At 35.8% G+C, this 12,593-nt stretch overlaps 1 protein-coding gene across 7 annotated transcripts in view; it reads right to left on the bottom strand.

Annotated features, from left to right (window-relative positions):
- LOC117179462 (homeobox protein extradenticle) overlaps positions 1 to 12,593 on the bottom strand; it is a 374,818-nt gene that overhangs the window by 157,074 nt on the left and 205,151 nt on the right. For all 7 annotated transcript variants that reach the window (XM_033371300.1, XM_033371301.1, XM_033371302.1 and 4 more), the window contains exons 4-6: positions 8,854 to 9,044; positions 8,582 to 8,717; positions 5,642 to 5,738 (exon numbers count right to left, since the gene is read on the bottom strand). In XM_033371300.1, coding sequence (XP_033227191.1) covers positions 5,642 to 5,738; positions 8,582 to 8,717; positions 8,854 to 9,044 — 424 coding nt within the window. The remainder of the gene's footprint in view (positions 1 to 5,641; positions 5,739 to 8,581; positions 8,718 to 8,853; positions 9,045 to 12,593) is intronic.

The following is a 12,593-nucleotide window of genomic DNA, read 5'->3' as shown; positions in this document are numbered from 1 at the left end:
AAAAAACAACAAGAATCCAACATTTCGTCGTTAGATTCTTGTTTTTTAACAGTAATTTGCATCATAAGCTTTAACTCAAAAAAGTTTGGTTAAATTAATCAATAAATTTACCTACATTTATTTTTTGAGGTCAACCTTACAAATCTTGTATTTCATATGTTTATTAAAACAATTAATATTGTGACGTTGCAAAATTCTTGCAACTCACAAATTTTAATTGATAAATTTTTGTTTGACATTTAGAAATTTTCGTTTGTAAATTTACAGATTTTTTGTGAATTTAGAGATTTTACTTTAGAGGTCAGAAATCGCGGCTGTGATACGGAAACTCCATGACTTCTGTTGACTTCAAGACTCAAATGGGATGCCACTCAAGACTCATAAAACGACCAGATTCTATCTACACACCTTTCAAGCCGTTTGAATTCTCCCGTTTTTTCATCTACTATCGTCTGTCAGACTCAAAAGAGCTGCTTCCTCATCTACAAGAGCCATGTTAGGATGCCGGCCAGTCTAAACGTAACGATGTAAGTGACTGAAAATCTGGAAGGACTTATCTACCTGGCGTAGATAATATATATAATGCCGTTTGCACGTCGGATGATACCAATTGGTACCGAACCAAATCCTGCTCTGATCAGCCATGGTAATTTCGGGCTCCAGGAGGTACCGAGCTCCCCTTATTCATAAGGCCCTGGAATGTAGATCCAGCACCCCGTCTCCGCAGCGGCCTCAACACTAATAGGAACGCCGGAAAGAAGGAGGAGAAGGAATGCCAAGACCGAGTCCCGGACATGTGGTTACAAATATTAAAATTTTAGACTCTGATTATTTTTCTATAAATGTTGTAACGCGTGGTCGAGGCGGAGATTCCTTAAATGCGCTTCTTATATAAAGAACTGTGCATATTCTAATTACGTGAAATGATATTTATTATTTTATTTATCAGATGTTTTTCCCCTTGTAAATTTTTGTGTGAACATAATTGAACTGTACCCCAGTCGAGTGTTGCCCCATTTACTATAATACTATCACCTTATTGAAATATCTCCCCAATGGTAAATTTTATGTGAATAATTATTGCACAGTGCCCTAGTCAAGTGTTGCCCCAAAAATATTCTATCTCTACAATTTAACCCCTGCCATGTGCCGCTTTTTGGACAATTTAGCGGAGTCCGAGTGGAGTTTTTATTCCGGAATCCCAATTTAACATGGAGTGAGTTCCTTTTTGTGAGTTAACCTAAAAATGGAATTTTAAAGAACTGTGCCCCAGTCGAGATTCATTCTCATTTTTATTACAACCTCAAAAACTAATATCCAACTTTTTGTGCATGAAATGCATATATTACCATAGACACAAAATAAAATGTTTCAGGAGTGGCCACTTCCTTTAACTTTTTTTTTTTAATTTGTTTGGCGAAACACGTCAACTTTATTTTTGTCTCAAGTGCAAAATATATTTTTTTCTTCAAATTTTGGTCTGTGAATTTAAACATTTTTAGCACAACTTTAAATGTATGTAGGGGTGGCATACCCCCTTCATTTTTTATTTCTTGAGAAAATTACTTTATTCATCTTTCCTCACGAGGAAACTTTTCCAGTAGGTTTGATAGAAATCAATATGGTTTTTATACACAAAACTATACAATCGACAATTGAGACTCCTATATTTGAGGGGCTGTTTCATTCCCTTAAAGTGTTTTTCCGCAGGTAAAAAAAATACGTATCGCTCAGTTTTTGGAGTACTGCAACATATGTCAGAGAGAATCAAATCGGCGAGGGACACCTGGAGTACTTTCCTTGTTAGAACAAGTCCTGATTTTTCGTATTTTAAATAAAAATGATCTGTATATGCCCGGCCTCTGCGACGGGGTAACAACTTTTTTTATAAAAAAAAACATGCGGCATTTAATTTACGATGTTAATATGTGTTTTAAAAATTCAAATTGGAAACTTTATTCTCAAGTGCGCAGGGGCCCCCACTCTAGAAAAATAATTCCATATCTCTTTTTTGCATCCAGATACTCAATTAATTAGCAGTGACAAAATAATATAAAATAATTAATGCAGCTTTTTGGGACGGGAACTTTCCATAAGCAAACAAAATTAAAAAAACACAAACAAAAATAAAAAAAAAACCCCGCGCCAAGAATTGTAATGGTAAACAGTTAGAAAGGTGACTGGCCAGACAACCAATAATAAGAAGGCAGATAAAGGAAATAATTAGTAGCAAACTTAAAATTGATCTAAACACTACCTGATAGGCTGTTAATAAACCTGTTAATGTATGATATCCATTGAACAATGGGTAAACAATTTATATGGTATACAAAAATGGCGGCGATTATCAGCGTTTCGAGTTTCTACTTAAAACGGCTCATTTTAGTACAATTGAAGTTCTGTAGAAAAATGTGCAGAATTCTTTGCTCCATAAAAAGTATATTCTCTTTTTTTGCATAAACACAATAGTTTGCTTAGAAAATTGGAAAAACTATTCATTTCTTGTGGTTTACGATTATACACTGGTCACCTATTATTATTAAAAAAGAAGTCCCAAATACAGATTTGATCATGATTCAGGACTATCTCTCACGCTGTATAAGCGGAATTGGAATGCATCTATTGTTTTATTAAATATTGCTAAAAAATCGTCCCATGTTTCGGATTACTTTTGTCATAGTAAATGGTTTAGATTTTTGTTCATACTTCGTAACCAATTTCTTTCATATTTGTGACCAATAATTTGAAATAGGAAAATTTGGAGGGCAGCCGTAGATACTAAAACTGTTTTTATGACAAGAGGCAAAAAAAGTAACCGCTTGTAATGTGATCGCCTCTCCCCAGCCAGAGAAAGGATAGAATCCCTTCTCCATAGTGCAGTGTAGTACAGCAGTGCACTGCCTATGATACTTTTTTATTTCTACGGTTTTGTTTCGTTTCGAAACACTTTATTGATAAACGAAATGTACATTTTTATTTGGTATATTTTGTCTATTCTGTCTGCGGGCTTTGTTTTTTTGTAACAAAATTCAAATTAAAACAGTTAATTATATAGATACATACTATAAAAGCATTAAAAACATGGTTCAGATGCATCTAACTTGTAAATAAATTCCTTTAGGTAATCTAATTTTTGCACTTATTTACAAAAAGTAAATCTTAAAGATTCCGATATTCGTGGATATCGTATATTTAGGTAATTTTAAACTCTTCTAATTGAGACCGCAAAATTAATTCCAGTATATTTTCGATGGGCTTTTTGAAGACCTTTGCACTGATTAGAAACATTTCCAAGAAAAATTAATATTTGACCTTCAAAACATTGTATTTTATCTTTCATTAACCTTCAGATTGAAAAGAAAAATTTCATTTTTCATCGGTGTGAATAAGTTTAGAACATCGGCGCTCGTGCACAAGCGTCTTTACATATACCGGAGCATTTATAGCTTACTTTTTTCAATGAAACATTGCATTTGACTTCTTAATTTAAACGTTATTAAAGAAAAAAAACCCAAGCTTTCTTTCTAGCCTTAACAAATTAAAACGAAGGTCCTTCTATAAAACAAGTTGAATTGAATCTATTTTTTCTTTTCTTAAAAAATGCTTTAATAATTGTAAAAGGCATCAAAAAACCTACTGCAAATATAACGAACAAAATAGTTATTTGTGACACCCGGCCCCTAAGTAGCACCTTTTCGGTGGAGTGTAAAAGTTGCAGTACGAGGGACAGTACCACTTAGGGGCCGAATGTCACAAATTGTGCTAGTTTTTATCGCACAAGTTAGCTCAACCTCAGTACATTTAAGTAAAAAAATTTTGGGAAACTGCACTCATCTTACAATATAGAACAGATACAAATGTCCATCAGTGTCAGTTACTTTATAGAACGCTGTACACTAAGTAAAAGTTTTACGGCCGAGGCTAAGAAGTGGTATATTAGATTTTTTACATTCTCATTCATGAGAGTGTAACGTCATTGTCCAAGTTTTCGATCTCTGGTTTTTAACGAATCTTTACGTTTCGGCCCTCAAATCATAAAATTTTGTCGGTGTCTGTTTCGCTGTATATTTGTCTGTATGTATTGTTACCTGATTGTTGTAGCCACGCTAATTTTTGAATGATTTTTTTAATAGGCTAAGAAATTTTAATCAAAATTTCTACTAGAAATAAAATAATGTACGTCGAAACTATTCTCATGAAATTGATTAATTAGACAAAAGCTCAAAAAGTTGGATCATTTTCAAAAATTCACAATTTTTGTTTTAAAGATATCTGTAAGTTTAAGCATTATTTTTAGTAGGTTTTAACAAGATTTTTAATTATTTGATGAAATTTATCAACTTCACACAAAATATCGACCGCGAAACGCAAATTTCGTAATGAGAATGTAATCGTCAAAGCCGTAAGGGCTTTGAGAACCTTCTTTATAAAAAAAATGGAAAATAATTTCAGTTCCAACTTATGGCTGTGATTCTTCAGATGTTTAAATCACAGTTTTTTATTTAAGTTATAATATTTATGATATTTGAAAAAATGTAGTTAAAGTGTACGTATTAAACGTAGGATAACAAGCACGAGAGCATGCCCTCACGCCGTAAGCACGCTCAAACTTGGCGCAAATATTTCAAATTGTCTCGGTTACAATACGTTAAAAATGGACCGTTCTCAGTCTAAATCGTAAGCAATAAATAGGTTTCATCTCTGGTCTCATAATGCCTCTTGTAAGATTGTAGAAGACATGAGATAACTATTTGCTACTATTGTACACAGATCAGGCACCATATGTACAGAAGTGACATGGGTTCAAGGGACCTCGCAGACAGTAAAATATTTCCAATAAAAGAGATAAACATCATTAGTTCATAGGCTTGCACTCAAAATTTTTCATTATCCAAGAATTCAGATATCGTTGTCTAAAATGCCTTTATACCACTCTAAATTATATTTAGAACGTTATAAAAATTTGCACGCGCATTGTCGAAATATGAAATAATTTGTGTACGAAGTATAAACTTTACGCATGAAAGTTACGATAAGAAAAAGACTGTTGAAGTTAGTATATACTCCGCTTACTCATACCTCACTCATGCTCACATCAGTACTTAGAACTTATTTTCTGAAAAAATGTAGCTCACAGTTTTCTTCATAACCTTAATTGTACTAAAATAAGCCGTTATCGAAATAAACTCAAAAAACATACAATGACCGCCATTTTTAAATTAAATTGTCTAGTGATTGTTTAGTCGATTAAGATTTTTTATTTAGTCATTAACAGCTTATGGATAAGGGTTTTCGCTAATATTCAGCCTTTTACAATTTTTTCCCTTTATAAAAGTGTTCTTTGCAGTAACAGTTTCTCTGTACCTGGAAGTAATTCTATGTGTATCTTTCTTTAGCAGAATGTTGAAGTTGTGCAATCTGGATAATGTACCTGCTGTCGAGTTTCTATTTAATTTGGTATAGTTTTCCCTACGAATATTTTCCGCTGTTTGATATTTTTTTTCCAATGTCAGTTATATCGTAAACATATAATTTCGCTTTGTACGACTTCTGTTCGATTTTCCTTTTATAAACGGGAAAAACAAAACGGAACTTTGCTTATTTTTCTATGAAAGTTACCACTGAACCTTGCGTAACATACCTGCTGCCTTTTTAGCCGCGTACAGGTTCGCCTCCTCCTGCGCCTTACCTATATTCTTTTTGTATCGGATCCGCTTATTTCCGAACCAATTGGATACCTAAAACGTTATTGAAGGATGAAGAAAATTTTGAATTTTAATATAAATAGCTAGTTTCAATATTTTTATTAATGATATGATAAACAATTAAAAGAATGCAAAATAGTCGCTAATAATAATAATAATAATAACAAAGCCTGATATTGTCCTCCAAGATCTAAAGACCAAGATAATTTAAGAAGAAAAATAGGCGAGATATCACTCTTCTTTTCGAGCTGAGCAGGCTGTACCAAGGCTACAAAGTCTATCTTGTGGTTCTCATAATCGGTTGCCTTGGAGGTATAAAAGCTTCATTTCTTAGCCAACTCAACAAAATCCCGGCTTTCCAGCATCAGGCACAGACGATCGCAAGTCAGATGCAAAAGGCTGTTCTTCTGAGATCATTGCATCTGATCCGACAACACTGTTTCTTCTAACATTGTACAAAGGTTGGTAACTCTAAAAAAGTATCTAGAGGTGAAACCTTCACCTTCAACTGTGCTGCCTGCCGCGTAACATCATCTGCGGCTAGAGACCGCACTCTAAGGAACAGTGTTTTACGAATTATCTTGCATAAATTCCTCGTTCTTGCTTACCTTCTAGGGTAGAATGAGAACGAGTGGATGACGTACAAGTTCCAGTTGCGTCAGAATTGGTTGGTTTAAGGAATCATGATCGTAGCTTCTGAATCCTACAACTTCTCGAATAAAATTATTGGTATTGATGTTAGCTCTAAGAAAGCATCCAGAGGTGACTGATGTCACCTCCAATACTCGCGGCCGCTCATAATTATATAGCTACAACATCATAGCAGGAGGTTTCAAGCATCGTCTTAAATTAACTTATAACATCCTAATCTCATCAATAACATGACTTAATCCGTGGCTATGGTGTTTAACCGGGTTCACCCGAGTAAAGGTTTTGAATATAATAATAATAATAATTATTGTTTCTAAAGGCATTCTCGCGATAGTGTCGCGGTAGGATTTGAGCTTTCCTCTTATGACTTTTACGGCTATGTTGGCGGTAGCACTGCTACTGCCAGGGTTTCTCATGCCAGACAAGCAGATAATGAAAAGAAAAGGGACTAAGAACACCAAAAACCATAAATAATGAATGAGAGTATTTTAAAGATTTTGAAACGCATGCTGATTCGCGAGAATCGTCGGAACGCGACTGGAGCCGCCATTGGGGCCCACAACATGTGGGACGATGGTGATGTTAAGCTGCAAGATATTCAGGCAGATCTCACTAATCAAACATAGGCCTGCAAGCACATATGCGATAAACGGTAAGCAGAGGAACATCAACTGTGCCCGCTGATGCTTTGGCTAGTGTTCGCTATTTTCAGCCAATCACCACAACAGAAATACTGTGGGAGAGCATCAAGTGGGATACAACAATTAAAGAGGGATTAGTGCGTCTCTGTTACGAAAGTGCGAAGTTTGAAATGAAAATTGAAAAAGGATACAAGTTAATGACGAAATTAGATGCAAAGTATCTTCCAATAAAGAAACTAGCCATAAGAGATCTTATCGCTGACGCGAAGGACATCAGGTCTAATCTATATAACTCAGAAGAAAGATTAAAGGAGATTAAACAACACGTTGAATTGGCGTGGAAAAACGACGGCATTGAATATCAGTCAGAAGATGCCGCATCACAGGATCAAGCAGGGTAATTGATTATCTTTTTTAACCTGTTGAAGATTCAACACCACCATATCATCCAGAGATGAATAGCCTTATAAAACTAGACAAAGAAGCAGAGTTTAAGCAACCAAAACTATTGGTCGTGTGTTTTGAGGAAAACGAACAAAATCAATTTAGATGCTGCGTGGTTGCAACGAGAGAAGACAAGAGCTAGCAATAATCCTGAAAAGGAGCAGAAAAAAGTTCATAGCTTTAGATATTTCAGGGGTTTGACAAAAAAGCAAATCGGAAATACGCATAAGCTAGATGAAGAAGATTCAGATATCTCACTCTTTAGTAATTTTTGCCACAGACAACTGTTGGAACGTCTAGTAGAGGAGTGTCCACTAATTATTGCTGAAGAAGTTAGAAAGCTATCGCTAGAACTAAGAATTTTTCAGCTTCAGGGCCAGATAAAATCAACCATTTTTGGTGAAAGAAGTTCACTTCTACGCACATGGCATCCTCAAAGAGAAGCTATTAACATAATGATGTGGCAGGCATCATACATCAACAACTTGCCTTAAACTAGCAGTCTCAATAGAGTAGATCCCGCTGTATAGATACATTTCAATGTCCGTTTTAGAAAACGAAGATTAAATCTTATATTGGGCGGTTACTATCCACACGGATCATTTCATCCGAGCCAACCGATCTGACATCGTGATGCGAGGAAAAAAAGGTGATAGAGTCTGCATCATCGACATTGCTTGTCCACTTAATCGAAATTTGCAGGCAACCTATAAAACCAAGATCCATAAGTATAGCGATCTAAAGCATGACGTAAGACCATATGGAGGAATGTGAGGCATGGATCTATTCATCCTATTGTGATTTCAGCTACAGGCAATGTGCAAACAAGATGCACTAAACATCTTGAATATTTAGGAGTCAGTAGGGTACTAGCAGCAGCTCACCATCAGGAAGCAGGCGCCTAAAAGTCTATAGAGTGGCAGATGGTAGCTCTATGAAAGCATCCAGAGGTGACTATTATCAACTCCAACGCTCGCGGCCGCTTTTTAAGTATAACAGTAGTAAAATACTAACTCCAAATTACTCATCTTATCAGTCACTTGACTTAGTCCGTGGTTATGATGAAAAACCGGGTTCACCGGGAAAAAAATTTGACAAAAATATAATAAGAAATTTTTGAATTTCTTTTTGGCCTTTTACCTGACTGACAGTAATTCCACACTTTCGCGCAAGTTCTTCCTTCGCTTCTTCACTGGGATACGGGTTACTAAGGTGTGAGTAAAAGTATTCGTTTAGTATTTCCGAGGCCTGTTTACTAAAGTTACGTCTCTTGCGCCTGAAATAAAAGGAAGATTAGAGAACAGAGAAAATGAACATGGGGAAGAAATACATTCTTGTTTCGTGAACTTTATATTCGTTTTTGTAAAATAAATTTGTTGAAACATTAAAATGTAAGTTACTGAATAACAAACCTAGCATCAAGGAATCGACTCCTCAGTATCATAACAGCTTCACACGTGGACTGCTTCAGTTGCATTTGAATGCTCGAGAATTTTTTATGGATGATTTGAACCATCCTCTCGATTTCCTTTGGTGTGATTGGCCTCGTACGACTTTGTTCTCTTAGTAGGTTCATTACATGGGTCGTGAACTCATTGCAGGCCTAAAACATTTAGGGGTTATTTAAGTATTAAATAAACAGTTTTTGGGTGAGAAGATATTTACTACATTCAAGGATTTGGGCCTCTTTCGTTAAAAACCTGTATTCAGCAGAGACATTATTAATAATTCAAATACATAGGAACTTTGATTTAATTTCGGTTTCGGTCATTGGTTGCATTAGACCTGAAATTAAATCGAGATAGTCTGAACGTCAACAGGCAGAGGTGCGTGAATCATTTCTGTTGGATTTGCACGGACGAAAAAATTTAGGGCATTACACTTTTTGCCATTTTTTGAAAAACAAGGTAGGGCAAGAACCTCATAATCTAGAGACTTCTATTAGAGCGCAAATTAATGGTGGAACTTTATACTTTAAAATTTAAACAGGTTTTATTGATGTGTGCGCACTCGATAGGCCACATAAAAATTGCTATGAATAAAATAATCTCAAACTACACTCATACCTCGCTGTAAAGCCACACGCACATCTAGTTGGCCAAGTAACGAGAAATTTTTTCATGTTAACACCCAGACAGCATTTGTAGTCTTTGTACCCGGCATAGTACAGCAGAGCAGCTGTCTAGGGACGCTCAGGGGGAGAGACAGTAGCAGTCAAGCGTGAAGGTAGCGAAATAGCGGACGGCCTTATAGTGAGATATGGGTATAAGGGATTGAGCTTTCAGCTTTAAATCGAGTTCTACATAATAAAATGATCTACGTTGTTCGAAAAATAGATAAAGCGCTGGTTTTCTCAAAAACTTACCTTGCCATTTTCTCAGAAAAGGTTAACATGAAACTGAAGTATCAGGTTACGTTGTTTTTATGTATAACCTGTACGATGACTGCGATTGGCCAGAGCACCCTAACATGAACCCTGGTCGAACCTAATTAGCCAATCAAGTAATTTTTTAATCCAGGAGGACTGAAAGCCAAATCGGATTGGTATTATATCCGTTGTCCCTATTGATTTTATCAGGGTATTTTAACATTTCTATTGCTTTTCTATGTCTTCTTGGAAAAATATTGTGTGTTTTAGCCTGACTTTACTCTCATGTTTCTTTATACATCGGCTTACCGCCCTCTCGGGGTTTTCAGAAATTGTGCTATTTTTGCAGGTAGTTTAAATATGTTTTGGATGTTGTATTTGTTAAGAATTCTTTCTCCTTGTACACTAAACAGTTGATATAGTGAAATAAGGTACAGAAACGACAAATACTGGGAATCTTAGCAGCGTTTTTTATAGTCATGCAGATAAAGTATAAAAAATTACGCTAGCAGATGAAGAAATGATAGTACGATTATATACAGTCCTACAAGTTATTTCAACGAAGAGATAAATTGGTGTTGATAAATTAAAAATATATTGTCATGAAACAGCTAAATTATGTGTTGCCAAATACCCATTGTACAAAATTCCACCTACAGTACATACAGTACTATTACATGGATGTTATATAATAGAATATTTTAATGTACCAGTGAGTTGGTTTGCAGAAGAAACACAAGAATCAAGTAACAAAATATGTACAAAAGCTCGCGCTTCTTAAAACAGAATGAGTAAAACATAATTAACTAATGAAGATTTTATGCATTACATGATAATTACTTTAGATCCATGTATAGGTTGGGTTTTATGAGTTTTTATTGTGGGCTTAAAATAAGTGAGCTTGGGGTATTTAATTACATTTCGCATGTTTTTTTCTCTTCACGAAAATCGTATCTTTTTTAGTCGATTCTTAATTCGATGTTTGTCTTCAACTCGTGCTCAAATCCATAGTTTTCGGACTTTCTGTGTACAATTATGAGGAAACATTCCTTATAGTAGGCTTGTTGACAATTAGCGATAAAACTTTTAAACTTCATTTCCTGCGCAGAAGTTGTTCAGAAAAATTAAAAGAAGTTTTCTACTAAGGCTTTTTTCAAATAAATTATAAATTTAGACTTCTTGATCCCCAAAATAGCCCAAACATTGCAGTTTTCTGCAAAAACTAAATAAATAATTTCTATTCGGATTATCGAAGTTTACACTTCGTACACAAATTGCGAGTTTTAGCTTCAGTGAGAACAAAATTTATATTTTATAATAATAAAAGAATTATCCAAATCAATTTTCAAATTTCTATAATGGAAAAAGAATCCCAAGGTTCTTCTGGAGGGAGAAAATGAACAATAGATGAAGAAGCGTGTGCTAGAAATGTTGATAAAACATGTCGAAATAGAGTACGTATAACATTTATAGTTTTTTTCTTTCAATAACAACTTAAAAAAGAGAGCGCTACAAAAGATTTTTAAATAAAACAAAAACGGTTTTGGATATAAATGAAATTTTTTATTCATGTGAAAGTACAATCGATGCCATTATGTATGGAACTCGATTTCTTTTGCATGGCCTTCACGGGCACGCTTGCAGAAGTCCAGACGCTGAACCCAATTTTCGACGGTTTTCAAGCATAATTCGGCCGATACTGCTGCAATTTCACATTCGATATTCTTACGAAGTTGATCAATCGTCGCTGACTTGTTGGCATAGACCATAGACTTGACGAAGCCCCACAGGAAATAGTCTAACGGCGTCAAATCGCACGACCGAGGCGGCCAATTGACTGGGCCATTTCATGAGATAACACGCTCACCAAACTTGGTTTTTAATAAATCGATTGTGACATTCGCTGTGTGGCTTGTGGCGCCGTCCTGTTGAAACCACATATTGTCCAAGTCCATATCATCCAATTCGGGCCATAAATATTCGGTTATCATTGAGCGGTAGCGATTCCCATTCACTGTAACGTGCCGGTCTTGATCATCACGTAAGAAGTACGGCCCAGTGACGCCGCCGGCCCACAAACCGCACCAAACCGTAATTTTTTCAGGATGCAATGTTGACTCATGGAGTTCATGTGGATTGCTGCCTGACCAATAACGCATATTTTTCTTATTGACGAAGCCATTCAGCCAGAAATGAGCCTCATCGCTGAAGATGATTTTTAGATGAAAATCCGGATCATTTTCAAGTTGTTGCTCAGCCCAATTCACGAACATACGTCGCTTCTGGTGGTCAAGCGGCTTTAGTTCTTGCGTCAATTTGATCTTGTAAGGATGTAGGCCAAGATCTTTTCGCATAATACGCCACAACGACGTCACAGATAAGCCCAACGCTTGAGTACGACGTGTGAGGGACTGATTTGGGTCTACGTCAATTGATGCGCTAGCGGCAGCAATATTCTCGACACTACGGGCACTTCTTTGTCTCACTGGAACGGGAACATTTTGCACTGAACCTGTGGATTTAAATTTTTCCACTAGACGCTCAATTCTTGATCTGGCAGGACGATTATGACGACCATAAATTGGACGTAGCGCTCTTAAAGTTGAGGCCACTGACTCCGAATTTCGGTAGTAAATTTTAATATTTTCGACTCGTTGTTGGATCGTATATCTTTCCATGATGAAATGGCAAACCTTACTAAAGAGAAATGTCAAAAAAGCGGGAAAAGAATTGCGTCGTTTGCTGTCACTATCGGTCTACTTTTGTAGCGTGCCTATTGAAAAA

Source organism: Belonocnema kinseyi, chromosome 9 (genome assembly GCF_010883055.1).
Source record: "Belonocnema kinseyi isolate 2016_QV_RU_SX_M_011 chromosome 9, B_treatae_v1, whole genome shotgun sequence".
NCBI lineage: Eukaryota > Metazoa > Arthropoda > Insecta > Hymenoptera > Cynipidae > Belonocnema > Belonocnema kinseyi.
The sequence above is the reverse complement of the archived record's forward strand: the minus strand, read 5'-3'. Positions and strand labels throughout refer to the sequence as shown.